This window comes from Anguilla anguilla, chromosome 8, assembly GCF_013347855.1.
Source record: "Anguilla anguilla isolate fAngAng1 chromosome 8, fAngAng1.pri, whole genome shotgun sequence".
Taxonomy (NCBI): domain Eukaryota; kingdom Metazoa; phylum Chordata; class Actinopteri; order Anguilliformes; family Anguillidae; genus Anguilla; species Anguilla anguilla.
Window position 1 is genome coordinate 53,049,987 of NC_049208.1, and position 20,654 is coordinate 53,070,640.

The 20,654-nt window shown below is 46.0% G+C and overlaps 2 protein-coding genes across 4 annotated transcripts in view; one reads left to right on the top strand and one right to left on the bottom strand.

The window, feature by feature from the left end:
* The window catches only part of LOC118234041 (type-4 ice-structuring protein LS-12-like), a 2,033-nt gene extending 1,795 nt beyond the window's left edge, over nt 1–238 (bottom strand). Inside the window, exon 1 of the mRNA XM_035430327.1 lies at nt 152–238. The gene's annotated coding sequence lies outside the window, so the exon portion shown is untranslated. The remainder of the gene's footprint in view (nt 1–151) is intronic.
* The window catches only part of lix1l (limb and CNS expressed 1 like), a 28,971-nt gene extending 8,994 nt beyond the window's left edge, over nt 1–19,977 (top strand). For 2 of the 3 annotated variants that reach the window (XM_035430323.1, XM_035430324.1), the window contains exons 2-7: nt 7,300–7,642; nt 9,963–10,126; nt 14,566–14,706; nt 15,115–15,210; nt 16,188–16,265; nt 19,067–19,321. In XM_035430323.1, coding sequence (XP_035286214.1) covers nt 7,306–7,642; nt 9,963–10,126; nt 14,566–14,706; nt 15,115–15,210; nt 16,188–16,265; nt 19,067–19,321 — 1,071 coding nt within the window. In that variant the 5' untranslated portion in view covers nt 7,300–7,305. Of the gene's footprint in view, nt 1–7,299; nt 7,643–9,962; nt 10,127–14,565; nt 14,707–15,114; nt 15,211–16,187; nt 16,266–19,066 lie in introns of those variants that run through there. The other variant, XM_035430326.1, reaches the window with a different exon arrangement.
* The last annotated feature ends 677 nt before the right edge of the window (nt 19,978–20,654 follow it).

Below are 20,654 nucleotides of genomic sequence, written 5' to 3' on the forward strand. Positions count from 1 at the left end.
CAATAAGACCTCCACGACATGTACAAGGAAGCACACATTCCAGTTGTTTCCCAAATTTTCCCTTGCTTTTACAGCCGTTTGAAATGGAAGTAAAAACTTTAAGAAGAAGAAGAATAAGAAAAAACATTGGAGAGGCAGAGAACGAACTTACCTTCACTGCTTGGGTTCGAAGTAGACCTGATGGTGCTTTTTCCTTGGGTGTCCCGGGTATTTATCCTCATTCGAAGACAAAAGACCAACGTTCCTCTCGAAGCCCATTGGTGCGCAGCAGACCGAGAGGCGGCCGCCTATTGGCTGATGCTGTTGGCGATCGGTAGGCGATTGTTGCGCTCTCGCTGTCGAGGTTGACCCTTGGCGCGCGGCCTGCCACAAGGATAAGCACTCTCAAAGTCCAACAGTTGCCCCAACACCGGAATGCTGACTTGGAGACTGCGAAAACAGCGCAGCTGTTTATCTACCGATCTGATTAAAACCGCTGAGGACGTTCAAATCAAACGCTCTTGGGGGTGGGGTGACTGCATGCGACGACGATGAGTCAGAAGTTTTGGAAGATAAGCGATGCCCACGGAACTTTTGTCAAAATAATATATAAATAAAATAAAAACACTCGCCAGCCCTACAAGACGCGTGAGTGGTTACGAGAGAGGTGCTACAAAAACAGAGTGCGCTACCCCCTTTCTTACTGCTTTTTTCTTTTTTTTAAAAATACAATAAAGTGCTCGACACGATTTTTTCTTTTTTAAATACAATGAAAGTTCTTAACATTATTATTATTATCATGTTTGCGTTTTCTGATTCGGCACAAGACAGCGAGTTGTCTGTACAGTGTTTGCATCAAATTGTCCGCTATGCCCGTTTCATTATATCTAAATATTATGTGACAATATGATTTTGGGGATAAATAAAGGACACCTTTTAAGTTAAGGAGTTATATGCTCTGACATTTATTTACAGAAAAAAAACCTGAATTCATTTTGGAGCGAGTTACTATCGGTGTTAATTTATTATCTTAATTTATTAATCTGGGAGTAAATGCTGAAAAATCAAGCAGAAAGTAGTAAGTTCACATGAAACTACAAGTCTATAAATGTTTCTTTTTACCTCCAATTGTACCTAACCTTTTTATTAAATTAGTGTGCTTAAAATTGATTGCATCTAATGTCGCAGCAGTTACCTTTCTGCACTTCTCATCTTAATTAAAACAGAGAGATCGGATTTCAGTCAATCATGTTGATTATAGGCTACTGTAGTAGAGAGAAAGTTGGCTGTTCGTTGAACCAATCATTTTGACACAATTAACACGTGAAATGGCCGACAGAAAGGCATTGTCCATGATGGATAATCATGAAGCTTATTAACCGCTTGTTGTTCGCACAAATCTCCATCTACAAGCGATGTCGCGTGATTTCAAGCTGGCTCGAATTATTTTGCCAGGTTTTGCGGTTAAGGACAATTCGAATGAATAGTCCACGCACTATATTAGGTTATATTCAGCTTTAAGTTTTCACCAGTTGTTCCAGCACACACACACACACACACACGCACGTTTAGATTTACATGTTTACATTACAAGTTCAATAATGACGTGTACAGTAGCTACTCATCGCGTTGTGGCGCTTGTGTCTTAATGTCACAACAAAGTACCATAACGTAATCTGGCACTTCTGTTATACATTAAGGTCTCTGTGGAAAGATCCGGTAAGGGAAGCTAGCCAGTAGTATATGTGTGTCCAGCAAACAAACCCTGGAATTAGAAAATCTGCCAAATATTTACGTCACACAAAAACTTTGCCCACTTTTTTTTTTCAGAAAAGCTTTGAGACCAACAAAAACACTTTATTTCCATTTACCAAAAGCAGAGTTGTGATGTAGTTTTAAATCAGCATTATTCATTGTGAGTTCATTCATTTTTTTTGGTAATAAATAGGACATATACATTTGTGACGGCTGGATGATTTTTTTAATAAATGTAAAAAATAGACATGAAAGGTTTTTTTTAATGAAAGGAATCATGTTTTGTATTGTTTACCTCCTTAGTCTTCATTTAAAATGGCTGCCCTGAGCGTTTCAGTTCAAACTACTGAGATCAAACTGCAGATCAAACCTGCCCCTCTTGCAAATGCATATACTGACTTCAATACCTCAAATTACTCACAAATTTACTCTCAATCCAAGAAATAAAACGACTGGCACAAACATCCTAAAGATTCCTCCCAACCCAAAATGTATAGTCTCACACAGAGTATCTATGGTGGGACACATGAAAAGGTTATTTTTAAATTAATTAATTAATCTTTTCTGTAGAAACATTCGTATTTTGACCCCTGCACCGGATTATTAAACCTCCCCCTCTTACTGAGTAAGTGGATTTTTATCATTCTGCATTCTTTATAGTTGACTAATGTTCCTTGAAGAGAGTCACCAGTTGCAACTATCAGTTGAGTATTTGCATTACATTGCAAAAATATACCTGCCTCCCCCACAGACACATAGACACACTCACACAAACAGCTCCCCTGAAGTTGAACTCATCAAATCAAGTCATCCGTTGATAAGCTACGTTTGCATATTAACCAGCTAATCACAGCCCTGGTGCTACACGCAGTGTACTTTGACATTTGCTACATTTCGGTTTCATCTGTAAAAACTCAAAGCTGTACTCTGATATCACATACACACACACACACACACACACGCACACGCACAACAAATAGGAATTTGGGGAATCAATGGACACACATGTAATTATTCATTATTTGTACATACAGGGGTGTCAAACGGGGAGGGAGTTGGGATGATTCAATGAAATTGTCTTATCCCACACCAGGAGGTCCTGCTGGTCCACCAAGTACCCAAAATGTCTTCCTGTGACTGGTGTGCACGTGTGTGTGTGAGAGAGAGAGAGAGAGAGAGAGAGAGAACCTGACTTCACCTGTGGCCCTGTAGACTTCCAATGACCAAAGCATTGATGAGAGCATGATCAGACACTCTGAAATCGGAGAGGAAAAAGTGCAAAGAGTACAAAAAATTAATCGAATTTCCTTCCTACTTCCTACTGATCGACTTCTGAACTGTGCTTTTATTTTGGCGTTCTCTTTACTCCCGTACTGTCGGAATAGATGCAGGTCTTTCCCTGGCTGTCTACGGTGAGTCTGCATTTTCTCTAAGCACAGACTTTCCGGTAGGTCCTTCGGGGTGACGTGCGGACAGGCATTCCCTGGTACGTGTTGGTTTAATGACGGAAGGGGTCAAGGTTCACGCTGGTCCCGGCCTACTGATGAAGATATCTCGCGCATTCCGCCACAGTCTTTACGACTCTGTCGGGATGCGTCCAACTCACCCGGGGTCCACAGGAACGGGGTCAAACTCCTGAAAGGCTTACAAAGCAGCTTCTACGTCATTTGTTGTTAAATGTGTTCGCGGCTGTCTTTGGCCGGGTCTACTTTGAAAATGACACCAATTTCAATGTTTGTTTTTTTTTTTCTTCTTCTTTCTGAGACATTAAAGGTCGTGTAAACAGAGCACTGGAAGCTAGGCTGTCGCCAGGGCCGGCGTAAATTCAAACATTTTTGTTTATAGCGCGAAGCCTTATCGCCGAACATCGCCAGAACTAATCAATGAGTCGTACGAGGAATTTCGACGAATCACGGCATAGTGCCCTCTTGGAATCTGCCAGCGCACAGTCTGTGCGTAACTGTGCAGAGGGGGTAGAACAGCCCCGGGAAAACTCCCCCCCCCCCCCCCCGAGCGTCCTCATTGCTCGCACGGTCGTCTGCCTGGTTGCACAACCTGCGCAGTGTCTGCAAACGTTTAACAAACAGTACAGGAAGGTGGGCAGACACTTCCGGCCCCACTGCAGTTTAGGACCTCAGTTGGGGCCGGATAAAAGGCCATGTGTTTGGTTGTAAGGTGCGCATGTAACATCCATAAGGAATACTTGTTATACTTGGTTTTGTTTTGGTCAGCTACTGGATACAAAATGGTCCTATCTACCTTTAAAGACTTTGTTGTTATGACGTCGGTCGTGCCAGTCGGTCGTGCCAACGTACTGTTATTTGACCAGTACGGTTGACACGTACTTGAGATAAGTTACGAGTCATGGACATCCTGCGGTGTCACTGTTGGGAGGGCTCTTCCTGCTAAAAGCCTAAAGGATTAGCCCGTGTCAGGCATCGAATCGCGCCCGCGGCAGTGCCGAATCCAGGCGCGGCAGTGCCGAATCCAGGCGCGGCCTGTGCCGAATCCAGGCGCGGCCTTTGTCCGTCGGAGTGCAGCCTGCACCGAGGCACAATACCGGGATTACAACCGCCAAGTCCAATCAGATAACATCTAAATGTATTTATGTGGCGCATTTCACAAGGAACTGTCACAATACGATTTACAGATAACCTTGGCCTAACCCCCCCCACAGGAGCAAGCCCAAGGCAAACAGTGGCATGCGCTCTGTGTGCGTGTGTGTGTGTTTGTCTGTGTGTCTGTATGTGTATGTGTGTCTGTGTGTGTTTGTGTGTGTGCGTGTGCATGTGTTTGTGCGTGTGCGTGTGCGTGTGTGTTTTTGTGTGTGTGTGTGTGTGTGTGTGTGTGTGTGTGTGTGTGTGTGTAAGGGATATAGTCATGGTCTCTAACCTCTCCCATCACAGAATTTAAACTCTTTTTTTCTGGATGGTTTCTTCGGTGAAGGCATAACATCCCTCTGACAGAGAAAGGAAGAAATAAGTCCAGTGTGACTGCAGCCAGTCAAACCCAAGCTCACCTAGTTGTTTCCCAGGAAATGCTCCGGACACTGCCCTTAGAGAAATCTGTCAATTTCTGACTCGTCTGTCTGAAGTTTCTGTTTCACCGGGAAACTCAACACAGAGGCTGCGGCGAATCAGGTGACGTAGTTCTTAACGGCCAGTAGCAGAAGTGGCTGGCCGTCGTTTCAAGCCATGGTCTAAACCTCATGCGAGCTTCTCAGCAGTTCTCACGGAACGCATGTACGGACAAGATCAACGTTGTAATTAATGTTACAATCGCATCAGAGACATCCACAATTATGCAACCAGAGGCAGCCTTACTGATTGTGTACATTCTGTACATTCTGATTCTGTACATTCAAGAGCCTAATGTGGAAAATACTTTTTTTTTTTGTACAAGGCCGTGGTTCAGTGGAATAGACTTCCCTCTGAACTGAAATCACATGCATCAGAGAATAATTTTAAGTTATCGTTAAAAAGATGGCTGTTAAATTCTGTGTAATCATCATTGTTTTTATAATATAATCTGCTAATCTACCAGTATGCTGTTGTCGTGCGATGAATGTATTGTTCTGTCATATCTGTTTGTATTGCATTAACCGTATTGTATTGGATGTTTTGTCATGTCTATGTTTGAATGTTAGAGGACCACAAAGCCTGCTGGCTTTCTTGTGTTTCTATCCTTGACAATTCTTAAAGGATTGCTGTCTGCTATGCAATATTACGGAATTTCTTTTTTTAATAGTCAAATTAATTAATTAATTCATTAAATTATTAAGCAAAACAAAATGTTTTGTGTCTGTGTGTTCCGTGGCACTCTTATGTCTTCAATATTCGTAAATGAGAAAATTAGTACATACACGCTAAGATACATAGGATGCTCCATAGTGCTTTTAACATGATACGTAAGACGTCTTCTGGAATTAGGGAATGAACAGTTCGTAGCCGAAACCGTTAGGGTGTAATTGTGATATTTCTCGATGTCCAGAAAGAAGTACGGAGGAAATTTCGGCTTCATTACTACGAGGCGCCTGCCACCTTGTGTCCGATCAGCGCCACTGCCGTCTGATGTCGGCGTTTAGCGTCAGACGGCTGAAAAACCTTGAATTAAAAAGGAAGAAAATCTACGCATGACTTTTAGACTTGTGCCAAGTTTCAAGTATATGAAGACAATAAACAGTTTATGTTATGGAAGAAAATGTGCGGTTGACATGGTAACTTGGCGAATTTACTTTCCACGCAACGGACTGTTTGAAAACATGAGGAGAGCGAGGACTGTCGGAATGAAACGCTTGTAGCCTACTGTGTTTGCTGTGTATCCTAGATTTAAAAATACTGGGCGTTAAGAAATCATTTAAAAAGTGAAATGTCTCCATTTCAAAACTTAAAATACCGAGTTACACTTCCTGGAAAAATCAAACAAATTTGGGGACAATTTCGGAATTAATGGAATCGATGGACACACACACGCACGCATGTACACACACACACACGCATGCACGCACACACACACACACACAGCATATTGCCTATTAAAAACCATATTGTATAATAGACTAGGCTACACGTTGAAAATTGCATATTGGAATCAAATGTATGCTTAGCAATTATTTTTTATTGGAAAAATAATTGACAACTCGGGCTTACACTTTATTTGTAAATGGGTCTTTACCTTTATTAACCCTAAATGTATAAGGTTTACTATGAGCATGCATAAATATTATGACCAATTTTAACAACTGACATATTATGTGGATGAAGAGCATAGGACATAAGCATTATGACACTAAAGACATAATACATGCCACATTTTATGAGCACATTTGGTGTATATTTAAGTATCCTTGTGAGTGTGCATTATTTTGCACAGGTACAATTATTATGAACGAGGCTCTCTTCAGATACATCTGGCGTACATTTAAATGCCTTCGCGCAGTCGCAGTGTTCTGGAATGAATAGCTTATGAAATTGACGCTGTTTAGGGTAAATTGTGCGCAATGTTGCCCGTGCGAAATGGTTTGTTTTTACATTTAGACAGATTAAGTTTAATGTGGTAATCCAAAAGAAGAAAGAAAAAAAAAACATCAATTCAGGCTATTCAATACACCTAACGCGTCAACGTATAATCCTCTTAAATAAGTGAAAGATTGACCACGATTTGGCGGTTAGTTATGCGCTGCCGCGAGACTCTGTGGGTCCAGGTGTTGTTCAGCTGTGCGTGACTTTCATACTTTCTCCTGTTTAATATTTTTCTTCAACTGATCGGACGAATTTCCTCTTTCGCCAAAGCTTGGAATTCTCCGCCCACACAGCGAGATTGACAGGCAGACGGTCTAATCTTCACGAAGTCTAACGGGATTGGCAGAGATTCTACACCAGTGTCGGGAGAATCCCCGTTATTTTTTTAATTACCCTCGTCTGAACTCCTGTGCGTTTTGTTGGGTCCTGCCTTGTTCTTTTCATTTCGCTTCATAAACTTTTTTCTTCCCCCTCCCCGTTATCCGCTCCACGTAGCTAGGTTTCTTTTAGCGCCTTCGTTTCCACCGAGATTTTTTTCTTCCAGAAAACAATGGAGTCCATACGCCCACAACGTCTTCAGCCTGGCATCGGATTTGGAGCCGGATCGACTGGGACGCTTCGGTCTTCTCTCCGACCGGGGGTTACCGTCCCCACCGCTCCGCCGCAGCCGCCGTCGGCCTGTCTGTCCGCCTCGTCGGGGCCGCCGCCGCCCCCGCCGCCGCTTCAGCTGCACAGCCTCGGGGTCGGCGTGATGGGAAACGCCGGGATGGGGACCGCAGGGATGGCCGGGCTCGGGCTGTGCAATCCGGGGAATCCGACTGTGCTGCGCGAGGCGGTGGAGGCTGTCGTGAGGAGCTTCGCGAAGCATACCCAGGGATATGGCAGAGGTAAGCTAAACGGTACAATCCAATCCAAGTTGTTAGTCCCGTCACAAGACATTCTGTTGTCTTTTTCCCTACGCTTAGATTTTTAATGTTGCAAAATGTTTTGACAATAGGCGAGAATGCTCAACTTGTTTCCCCACAACCACAAAGGTAATTCTCTAGCTAGTCAGTTCGCAGTAGCCTATCAAAATGAACGTTGCCTACTGTAAACGCACATTGTTTATCAGCTATTGTACATTTCACCGTTGCATGTTTTGCAGGTTACATTACAAACAGTGTATCCTTAACTAATGCGCACACATTGTTATTGTCCAGGTTGTTTGGCAGACGGGTGTCAAACAGCGTTTTATGAGCCACGCGAAGGCGTGGCGTGCGTTATTGATTTGAAAAGTTTGCAGATGTGCAGATGAGGTAATAAAAACAAAAAGGAGCTTGAAACAAACGTCGCTGATTTGTTTCTAACGCCTATGCAACACATGATCTACAGCAACAATATTACTAATAATATTAATTATATAGCTAGAAATAATCATTCGATCGCAAAAGGCCCATAATCTGCAGAAATAAATAATAGTTTATCTTAAAAGGGGAACGACGTCTTGAGCGCATGTGGTGTCATCTTTCAGAGACTGCTCAACACAGCCATAGGAAGACGGGGCTATTTTGGGTGGTCTCCCCTTCCCCTCTCTTAATGGCATTTAAAAAAAAAACGTCTCACAAATGTCTACGACCCCAAATACAGGAAAACAACGCGTGGCTTTGTTTGCGTTAACATGCGTGGATTTGGCTGTAACGCGACTCGCTAAATCCTGCGGTTTTTCAGCTCGCGCAGATCTGCTTCTGGCGCGAGGAACAAGGCCACCGATTGTGAATTCATTGCTCTCAGCATTCGCCCGGTCTATTAACATGAAACTGGCACGTGGACCATGACAAGTTTGCTACGCATTTAAATAATGATGTTGAAATCAAGTACATTGAACGTAAACATTGTTGTAAATAAGTGAAAACGCCAGAGGAGTCTTTTCTTATTAACAAAGGCCCTCATCTCCAACTACATTAATGTAATGCATCATTAAAACACTGAGCTTGTGATGTAGTGTTGTCCAATGTTGGAGAACGTGGAGACAGCAGTTTTGCCTTAAACGTTTAGTGCCTGGAAACTGTTTGCCATTGCATTTTGACTTTTAAAAATATTTTTTAAAATATTCGGTGGAGGAGCGACAGTTTCCATTTCTCTGGCGACCGTCAAATGAAGAGACTCTCCTCACCTGCTGTCAGCGTTCACCGAAGTGGCGATTAGAGGCCGAGAAGACTGACCGAGTGACCACTGCGGTGGCGCGGGCCAGGGCGAGCGCCCCGATTCGGCAGAGCAATCACGGGGTCCCCTGACAAAATGAGAACCGTTTTGGCCGTTTGACTGGAACACCCTTAACAAGTTTTATTGAGGGGTTGGGGGGCAGGGAAAGGGGGTTGAGGTGGGGGGCCACATGCCACTGTTACTGAAAACTGTGAGCAGGGACGGCGGTCGGCCAAAAGTGTGTGTGTGTGTGTGTGTGGGGAGATTATCTGAAACAAAATGGCCACCGTGCTGCCCCAGGTGGGTGCCACATATGGGCGGTGGCAGGGGCGGGGGAGGAGTCATCCCCCGTCGTGAAGTTCCATGAACGGCTGGCGCTGCAGAACCCCCAGCCCCTGATTATCAAATTATCCCGCCTCCCGCAGCACAGTGTCCCCAAAACTCCATGTTATTAGGTCATCAGTGTCTAGTACAGTGTGTACCTGTGGGTACCTTTTTCCCTCCCCAGTCTTTTTCAAACCCCCTGTCTGTACCTTTCTGTAACTTGACCTGTGCCTTCTCATTGTCAATAAGCCACCCTGGTGGACCACCACCCTGGGACCATCTCTGTCTCTCTCTCTCTCTCTGTCTTCCTCTCTGTCTGTCTCTCTGTCTCTGTTGCCGTGGTTACAGCAGTCTCATCGCCGCGGCGATGGGGTTGGCTGCAGGGCATGAAGTTGACTTTTTTTGTTTGCCCAACTGGTCAGTGTGGCTTGTGGGTTCTAAAAAAAAACATCCGGCCATTTTAAACGTTTTGCCTGCACACGTTACCTTTTCACAAATAAGACACGACCTGATTGGTTAACTGCCAACGTGGCTTCTAGGGTGGCAAATTTTACCGGCCGCGGTCAACACTTTGCCAGCGTTTGGCTGGTGGCTGGTGTTGATGTCACACCCTGGCAGGCCGACATCTTCATCATCACCTTCATCACGGTGGTGACGTGGTTCTTCTCCGTCCTCCCCGGGGTGGGGGTCTCGGTGGGGCAGTGAACGTGGTGGAGGCGCTGCAGGAGTTCTGGCAGATGAAACAGTCCCGGGGGGCGGACCTTCGAAACGGCGCGCTGGTGGTGTACGAGATGGTGCCCTCCAACAACCCCCCCTACGTCTGCTACGTCAGCCTGCCCGGGGGCAGCTGCTTCGGGAGCTTCCAGGTGAGCCCCGCCCCCCGGCCACGCCCCCTCAGCCATTTCACTGAGCACCTTACTTAACTTAACCAGGCAAGTGAACTGTTACCTTTTACCACTGAAAAGTGCAGAGCTCATTCATATTTTCATTTGTTTATTTCAAGGTGCTTAACTTAACTTAGCCTGGCAAGTGAACCGTTATTTTTTGCAGGTTAAAAGATCAGAGCTCATTAGTATTTTTAAGTCAAAGTCAGACTTTATTGTTCCATCTGAGGAAATTTGGTTTAAAAACAAGACGTATTCTAGCTTAGACGGCATCACACGACACAAGCACAAGATAAATTGCAAAAGATAAGTTGTTCAGGTCAGGCCAACTGGGTTTGGTGTTAATTGGGGTTGCTGTAAACAAGCATGCGTGTTCAGTCAACCTACCCTGTATAAATAAAGGTTAATAATAAAGACTAAAATAATTCATTAAAACAGAAAAAATCCAAACCTAACTGTTGAGGACCGAAGAGCAGCATTCTGGGTAAATAGGTCCCGTAAAGGGTCGTGGTTAACTTCTAGAGAGGTCTGTAGCAAAATGAGAGAGAGACAAAGAGAGAGAGAGAGGGGGTGAGAGAACGGGAGAGAGAGGGAGAGCGGGAGAGGGAGGGAGGGAGAGAGAGAGGATTCTAGGTATTTCTGGCACAAGCTTGGGTACACCAGGCTACCCGCAGCTTGTGAATGAGAGGAGAGATTTGGCTCACCGTACAAACCGCAAAAAAACAATTCTCTTTTGGGGGGGGGGATTTTTGCAGGTTTGGGATTGGTGGGTTAGGGAGACAGGGGGAGGGGTTCTTTATTTTGGCGCGTGGCTCCCTGGTGATGAATGCTTTTTCAGGGAGCAGACCCAGCTAGCGGCTGCTGGCTGCAGGAAGGCCTGAGCCCCCCCCCCACCCCCAAATCCTCCCCAATCACCCCCCCCCGTCCCCCAGGTTTGAGTCGGGGGGGGGGGTTGCGGTTATGTCTGGAAGTCATCGGGAAAGAGCGAGGGGGGAGACAGCCAGCAGGGGGGGGCAGGGGGTGGGGGGCGAGGGGCGAGGGAGGGGGGTACATACGGGGACCTGCTTTCAGCCAGTAGAGCTGGGATATCAAACTCCAGTCCTGCTGGGTTTACAGTGTCTGCAGCTCTGCTTTGCTGTTTCAGTTCAGTCACCAATGGCCAGTGTATCAATCAATCAGTCAGTCAATCAGACACTCAGTCAGTCAGTCAGTCAGTCAGTCGATCAGTCAATTAGTCAGTCAATCAGTTAGTCAGTCAGTCAGTCCGTCAATCAATAAATCATTCAGGTGATCAATCAGTCTGTCAGTCAGTAAATCAGTCAGTCAATCAATCAATCAATCAATCAATCAAAGTAGTGCCCAATCATGTGCTATGAAGGGCTGAGGGTACGCAGGTCTTCATTCCAACCAATCACTTCACCTGCTGATTTCACTAATTCCCTCCTCTCTGATGGAAGGTGTGTTAATTAGGGAAATGAACAGGTGAAGTGATTAGGCAGCACTGCAATATAGTCTAGCGTTTAAGGAACTGGTCTTGTGATGTTTTGGGTTTAAATCCCATGTGGGGAACTGTCATTGCACACTTGGACAAAGGGACTGAACCTGCATCAGCTGCTTTAGCAAAAAATATCCTGCAGTATGAATGGATTATAGTTAGCTCTGTGATAAGCGTAGGTGATGAGCTGGTTAATGTGATAATGGATATTATGGATTATGTAACAATGGATGTGCTAGATTATGTGATAATGGATATGCTAGATAATGTGATAATGGATAAGCTGGATAATGTGATAATGGATGCACTGGATAGTGTGATCATGGATAAGCTAGATAATGTGATAATGGATAAGCAGGATAATGTAATAGTGGATACACTGGATAGTGTGATAATGGATAAGCTAGATAATGTGATAATGGATAAGCAGGATAATGTGATAATGGATACGCTGGATAGTGGGATACTGGATAAGCTGGATAATTTGATAATGGATAAACAGGATAATGTGATAATGGATAAGTAGGATAATGTGATAATGGATACGCTGGATAATGTGATAATGGATAAGCCGTATAATGTGATAATGGATATGCTGGATATCATGATAATGGATAAGCTGGATAATGTGATGATGTAATAATGGATGTGCTAGATAATGTGATAATGGGCAAGCTGGATAATGTGATAATGGGCAAGCTGGATAATGTGATAATGGGCAAGCTGGATAATGTGATAATGCATGTGCTGGATAATGTGATAATGCATGTGCTAGATAATGTGATAATGGATATGCTGGATATCATGATAATGGATAAGCTGGATAATGTGATGATGCAATAATGGATGTGCTAGATAATGTGATAATGGGCAAGCTGGATACTGTGATAATGCATGTGCTGGATAATGTGATAATGCATGTGCTGGATAATGTGATAATGGGCAAGCTGGATAATGTGATAATGGGCAAGCTGGATAATGTGATAATGCATGTGCTGGATAATGTGATAATGGGCAAGCTGGATAATGTGATAATGCATGTGCTGGATAATGTGATAATGGGCAAGCTGGATAATGTGTTAATGCATGTGCTGGATAATGTGATAATGGATATGCTGTTGCATTCCTGTTGGCTGTTTACGGGGTCTGTGTTGCTTGTTATGTTTACATTTTATCCATTTAACAGACATCCTTGTCCAGAGAGCCCTTTCACATGCGAACCGCTGGATTTTTTTACTGAAGCAATTTAGGTGAAGTACCTTAATCAAGGGTACAATGGCAATGCCCCAACTGGGAATCAAACCTGCAAGCCCAATTCCCTAACCGTGCTGCACTGCAGTGCTACACTGCTTCCCTCTTAGATGGAAAAGGTCTGTGCAGCTGGGCTGTCCCGTGGGACGATATGAATAAATGTCTGGGCCCCCGGTCACCCTTTCCAAATCCGTCATTATTTGGTTGCTAGGCTGCGTCCCTCAGTGGTGCAGTGCATACGGAACAAATCAGCAATCTTCTGCATCCTGTCTTCCTTCCAGAAAGACCAAAGAAAGAGGATGAAATAGCACACAGAGCAAAGAATCTCCTGTTTCCTTCACATGTTGAAAGGACATTTTTTCCACCGTGCTTTCCAGAAAGCCACCCCTTCTGTGTTACACTTCAGATCGAGGTGTGTGTGAGTGTGAGTGTGTCTGGGTGAGGGTGTGTGTGTGTGCACATGTGTGTGTGTTTGTGTGCGAGTGTGTGTGTGCACGTGTATGTGTGTGTGTGTGTGTGTGTGTGTGTGTGTTTGTGTGCGAGTGTGTGTGTGTGTGTGTGTGTGTGTTTGGTGCAGAAGTGAATACCTGAATGACCCAGAGCCTGGCTGCTTTAAACACAACGTCCTGGGACGCTTCCGACAGGGTGTTGGATGGGATTGGGTTTATTCCAGTGCCATCATGAGAAGTGTAGTTTTTATGATGTAAAACAAAGTACCTCTTTGAATGGAATCTGAACATCTTCCTGGCAGTTTTCCTGTGTTGACCACTGTGTGTATATTTCTGTGTATGCGTGTGTGTATGTGTGTGTGTGTGTGTGTGAGTGTGAAAGATAGATTTTAGTGTGTATGTGTTTGTGTTTTCTTCGTTTCCATGTAGTCCTCACTTTTTTGGAACCAAGTACTTTTGTAAAGAAAAGATGTAAAAATAAATAGATTATTTTCATAATAGCTTGAATTGGCATGACACGCTGAGCGCACTGCGGTTGTAAATTCATATGGTGGCTCTTCTGTTTGTGATTAGAGTTCAAATGGAAGAGACGGGTCTGCCAACAACCTCATCCCCCCCCCCCCCCCCAAAAAAAAATTAAACATAACAAAACAGCGTTTTTTTTTCTCATCTACTGTGTGTTCACAAGGAATGGTTTTTATGATCGAATGTGGTTGTCACATCATGAGAGGCAAGGGCAATTCCACACTTATAATTGGCTGAATGAAGAGCCGCCGCACTCTAATTGGCTGAATAAAGACCCGCCCCTCTCCTCCTCAGCCTATGAGATGAGAGCATTCTGGTAGGAAACGTGTAAGTGCAGTCAAGGTTGAGCGTGCGAGGCCTAAAAGAAAAGGCCTTCAAATACTTTCAGTGGTTTCAATGTGGAAATGCAGTGATAAATTTTTAACCAAAAATTATGAACACAGTCCATTATTATTTTTATTGTTGTTGCTATAGTTACTGGGAGCTTTGTGGTTGGGGTGTGTCTATCTCCTTCACTGTAAAATGCTTTGTTATTGTTGTATTCTGTTGTTGTTGTGATTATTGTAATAAGCTAGATGTGAAAAGGTACGATTGTAGTATTGAGTTTGGTGAGAGACGGGATCATTGTTTTGGGGGGAGGGGGTTGTTTCCTGCGCCACTGTCCTTGTCTGATGGGACGTCCCCCTTTTTGTTCGGCGCAGTTCTGCCCCACAAAGGCAGAGGCGAGGCGGAGCGCGGCCAAAATCGCCCTGATGAACTCGGTCTTCAACGAGCACCCGTCCCGCCGCATCACCGACGAGTTCATCGAGAAGAGCGTGAGCGAGGCGCTGGCCTCCTTCAACGTGAGCTCTCCGCCTCCTCCTCTTCCTCCTCTTCCTCCTCTTCGCAGCTTCTCACTGGCTCTATAACCTGATGATGAAAGTGATGGTGAAGGTGGTGATGATGGTGATGATGATGATGATGATAGTGGTGGTAGTGGTGATGATGAGGATGAAAGTGGTGATGATATTTATGATGATGATAATGATGATAGTGGTGGTAGTGGTGATGATGATATTGATGATGATGATGATGATGGTGGTGGTAGTGGTGATGATGATGATAATGATGATGGTGGTAGTGGTGATGAGGATGATAGTGGTGATGATATTGATGATGATGATGATAGTGGTGGTAGTGGTGATGATGATGATGATGAGGATGAAAGTGGTGATGATGTTTATGATGATGAGCTCATGAATGTTCTTCAGGGGAACAGAGAGGAGGCGGATAACCCTAGCACAGGGATCGGGGCATTCCGCTTCATGCTGGAGTCCAATAAGGGGAAATCCATGCTGGAGTTTCAGGTACTGCCCCCACACTATCCCAACACCAGACATCCCTGCCCCACACCGTCCCGACACCGGACCTCCCTGCCCCACACCGTCCCGACACCGGACATCCCTGCCCCACACCGTCCCAACACCAGACCTCCCTGCCCCACACTGTCCCAACACCAGACCTCCCTGCCCCACACCGTCCTGACACCAGACCTCCCTGCACCACACCGTCCCGACACCGGACATCCCTGCCCCACACTATCCCAACACCAGACCTCCCTGCACCACACCGTCCCAACACCAGACATCCCTGCCCCACACCGTCCTGACACCGGACATCCCTGCCCCACACTGTCCCAACACCAGACCTCCCTGCCCCACATCGTCCCAACACCAGACCTCCCTGCCCCACACTATCCCTACACCAGACATCCCTGCCCCACACCGTCCCGACACCGGACATCCCTGCACCACACCGTCCTGACACCGGACATCCCTGCCCCACACTGTCCCAACACCAGACCTCCCTGCACCACACCGTCCCGACACCAGACCTCCCTGCACCACACCGTCCCAACATCAGACCTCCCTGCCCCACACCGTCCCAACACCAGACCTCCCTGCCCCACACCGTCCCAACACCAGACCTCCCTGCCCCACATCGTCCCAACACCAGACCTCCCTGCCCCACACTATCCCTACACCAGACATCCCTGCCCCACACCGTCCCGACACCGGACCTCCCTGCACCACACCGTCCTGACACCAGACATCCCTGCCCCACACCGTCCTGACACCAGACATCCCTGCCCCACACCGTCCCGACACCAGACATCCCTGCCCCACACTGTCCCAACACCAGACCTCCCTGCCCCACATCGTCCCAACACCAGACCTCCCTGCCCCACACCGTCCCAACACCGGACATCCCTGCCCCACACCGTCCCGATGCCGGACATCTCGTTCAGGAACGAGCCTGGTTTCTGATTGGCTGCCTCTTTTAGGAGCTGATGACGGTCTTCCAGCTGCTGCACTGGAACGGCAGCCTGAAGGCGATGAGGGAACGCCAGTGCTCCCGCCAGGTGAGGCCCCGCCACACAGGTACCGCGGTCGGCCTGCCGCGCACCTCCGCCGTTCAGCTCGTCGCTGAAGACACAGTCCGCGGGAGCCTGATCCTGCACCTGCTCTCCCGCAAAACACGTGGGCGCTGATCTGAGACCAGTTCGGCCTTTCGAGCTTGTGACGGTCACGGCTGGGAGGCGGTCGAGGGACAGCTGATCCCACATCAGCACTCTGAGGTGCTTTATGAAAACAGGCCCCGATCAACAGTCGGTTTTTGGGCTTCTAGCTTTTCAGCTCTAAAAAATTTGACAGGAAGGCAGGAGCATGCAAAAGGGCGGTGAAGTATCCTTTGACCGTCCAAAAAATGGTTTGATCTCAGGCATTGCCGGGCCACTTGAGGACAGCGTTGATGGTTAGGTGGCCCCTCCCTGCCGGCCTCTAGCTGTACCCCCGGCCGGCAGAACGGCCATATTGGGGGACGGGTGACGCTGATCCAGGAAATAGCAGAAGTCTGGATTAATGAATCATGGGAGGGGTTGGCTGCATTTCAAAATCGGGAAATAAACCCTGAACTGAAAACCCTGTTCCATAGCCAGTGGAAAAGCTAATGTTCCCACCCTAAATGAGTCTTTTCAGAAGAGTCTGTTTTATGATTTCCATTGATCCAATATAGTGAATTAATTTACTGGGTTATTGTATATACTATATGCTGAGAATTATCTTTTTTTTTGGACTAAGTGACTCCCAGAAATCTGCCAAAATAGTCCTTCCTATTATTTCTGGATGAAAAATATAACTTATTTGGCTAAAATGGATCATATTTAATTTGAACTGGTTGAGGTTTAAAAAAGAAATACTGTAGAAGATCTGCTAGGGCTGGATGAGAAGTGTTGTTGCTGTGTTGCGGGAATATGTTAGTCATGATTTGTTGCCATGGTGAGGGAACGTGCCAGTCATGAGTTTGGTTGTGCACTCTCAGGAAGGATGCCCTAATATCCAACACACTTTTTGTGTCACTACTTTTGCGATACTTTCAACACGTTTTGTGTCCAGGTTACAAGTTTTGTGTTACAAATGTGCAATGTATGCGCTACTGAGGGAGCCTTTTTTTTAAAATTTTTAACACTTGTGTTTTGAGAGTGTTTTTAGGCGTGAGCTGTTTCAGATGAGAGCCGCGCTTGAAGCGCAGAGAAGCCTTCGTTACCCGCCCCTCCTTTCACGACCGCGAAGAATTATCGCGCTCGGCGCGAGGCTAGCAGCAGCATTCTGTAAACGTACCGGAATATCTTTTGCCGTAACTATGGACTGAAGCACGTACGGCTTGTGATGCAACCGTGTATAATAAGGAAATCACAGGATCGTCTGGAGCTCGGCGTGGGATTCGATACAGCGTCAAGCTTTTTATTTTGAACGCCACATGATGGTTTCAAGATTTTTTTTTCCCCCAGCTGGTCGAAAAGTTCAGCCTGGTGTTTACTGGTGTGTGCTTGTTCGCTCCGCGTCTGCATGGCACCGCGTCCAAAAGCTTTTTTTTTCAATCGACACGTGACGGAATGCAGAATGCGAGTCAACATACGTGACTGTTTAGTTTTGACTTCATAACTTGACAATTTTGGTCAGGCGTTTTGGGTGGATGCCCAAATTGGACTAAGCACCCGATCATTCACAGGAATTGTATATCTAAGGAGAGGACAGTGTTTTTTTCTTTTCTTGCTATTTTCTTTGCCAGAACAGACAGGTTCAGCCTCGGTTTGGAGATCTTTTTCTCTCTGTTTTTTTTCAGTTGTTTGTTTTAGTTTTGATGTTATGTTGTTTTGCAGAACTGTCAGAGAGCTGTCATTAACACCCAGTCTGATTAGCTACTTGCTTTCATGTGGCCGAGTTAGCTTCCATCTGTAATTGGTTGGGGAGGGCTGGCAGCCCAATCAGAGCCCTCTGGGGTAGAGGGGGGAGGAGCTTAGAACTTTACATTCTGCGGTCCCCAGAATGCCCCAACATAGACACACAGACCTAATTCCGTCACCTGGGTTCGAAGTTTGTTTCTTTTTTAGCTTCTCGTTCAAAACCTCCGTTGGGCTGAGAAGGAAAATGACACCCTTGTCTCATGGTAGAGCGGCAATGCAAATCAGGAAAACACTTCACACTAGATCCGGTTATAAGGGTCTTTATTTCTGCAGATAGAGTTTTCCTGCTGACTGAGACACCACCATACTAAAAAAAAAAAAGTATGATTTACAGTGATCCTTTGTACCCTGTAAGAGAGGCTGTGCGACTGTGTGTGTGTCAGTACCAAGGACAATCGTCTCGTAATGTAAAAAAAAAAGAAAGTAAAACTACATTTCCCACCATTCAGCTGCAACCGCCCTTCTGCTTTTTGCTGACGGCCTGTAGGATTTGAGCATTGGGCCCTGGCCTGTGATATATTCGTGTCTGACTCACACTGTCACTCAGTCGTCCCTCGTCGTATTGAAGATAACAAGTAATGGTTACTAGGACGGGATGCATTGTTTTATATAACCTGTAATACTAAAATATATTGACATCTTGGATGCAAATGCCCTGCGATAGATTGGCGGCCTGACCAGGGTGTATTCCTGCCTCTCGCCCAATGCATGCTGGGATAGGCTCCACCACCCCCCGCAATCCTGCCCAGGATAAGCGGGTATAAATAATGGATGGATGGATGCAAACATGTTAACCCTTCACTTGAAAACTGCTGTAGTCATCAGGCTCTGTGAAATGCTGAAAGTCGACTTAAGTGGTGCAACACAAATGCTTGATTGTTTCGTTTTTATTTCTTTTCTTTTTTTTCTCGAATCAGGAAGTCCTGGCTCACTACTCGCACCGGGCGCTGGACGACGACATGCGCACCCAGATGGCGGCCGATTGGGTGAACCGGGAGCAGGGCGTGGCCGGGACCATCTCGCGGGAGCTGGCGGCGACCGAGCGGGAGCTGGAGCAGGCCAGGATGGCGGGAAGGGAGCTCCGCTTCCACAAGGAGAAGAAGGACATCCTGATGCTGGCCGTGGGGCAGCTGGGGAACGCCAACGCCGCCACCCTGCCCTCCAGCTGCTAGGCCCGCGGTGGGGGTGGGGGTGGGGGGCGGAGCTAAGGGAGGGTGGGCAGCGGCTGTGGGAGGAGCCTCGCACTGGCTCCGCCCTCAATTCACGATTGTACGGGACATCGCTGCAGCGATTAAGCCGATCCACAACACCAGAGGTCATGCTTAAAAAAACGACCGTCACAGGGTTCGCTAGTGTCTGAAAACCTAAAGAAAAAAGAACAAAAATGTATGTGTTATTTTGCTTCTTTAAAAAATGAAAAAAAAAAGAATTCTGACCTTTCAGATCCACTGACTGTACGTCTTTTTGGGTTCTATGGAGGTTCCCGCCTGTGTGGAAAATGGGCTGATGGGAAGGCGTGTAAAAGCTTATCTCAAATGCTGTATCTCTCAAATGCTGTGTTCTGTCTCAGAATTAAATGCCTGCCTTAGATCTAAAGGGATCCAGACTTAACCGCACCAAACTCAGGTGGGCGTCACAGAGACTAGCCACGCCCCCTTTTTTTTCTCTCAGCAGGGTACAGGAAGTGCTGTGTTAATTCGGGTGGAATTAATGCAGCTCAATGCCTTTCATTTTTTTTAAAACACCCACCAGGAACCTCCAGCAGGTCTGACTGCCTGCCTGCCTCTGCATTTTCCTGCCCCCCCTCCCTACCCCCCTCCCCCCCCCCCCCACCCCCCCCCCCAGGAACTGCCAGCCACAAATCTAATGAAATCCATTCATAAAAATGTACCGCCGGCAAAAGAACAGTTGACGTATTTTCCAAATGAGGCCTCAATCTGGCACACAACTGGAAAGAGCAAAAAGACAAAAAGAGAGCCCCCCCCCCGCCCCCCCACCCCCACTCACCACAAAATCCCACCTCCAAGTCCTGTATTCACAGGGCCTTTAGGGCTCAACCAAATAAAAACAAGACAAAAGAACACTAATCTCCCCCTGAAGCAGGAACTTGCAGCCTTTTGTAAGATGTTTTCAACCAGTCGAGTATAATCGCTATGAAACTTTTTAAAAAATAAATAAATAAAATAAAAAAACGTTCCGGCAGCCTCATGGAAAGGTATTGTGTGTAAAAATGTAAAATCCAAAATTCAAGGGGTATATCTTGCATATGTATTGAACTGTACTCCATACATGTGAAATATGTCATAGCCCTTATGATAAACTTATATTAGGAAAATGCTTCAGTTATTGCCTTTTTATATCTGTAGGAGTAGGTGTTGTATATTGCACAACTGCACCATTGCAATGTACAGGACATATGTAAGTTTACAATGTACAATGTATGTACTTTTAATGCATAATTTAGTATTATGTCTATATGCATAACATTGTATATGTGAAAGTGGC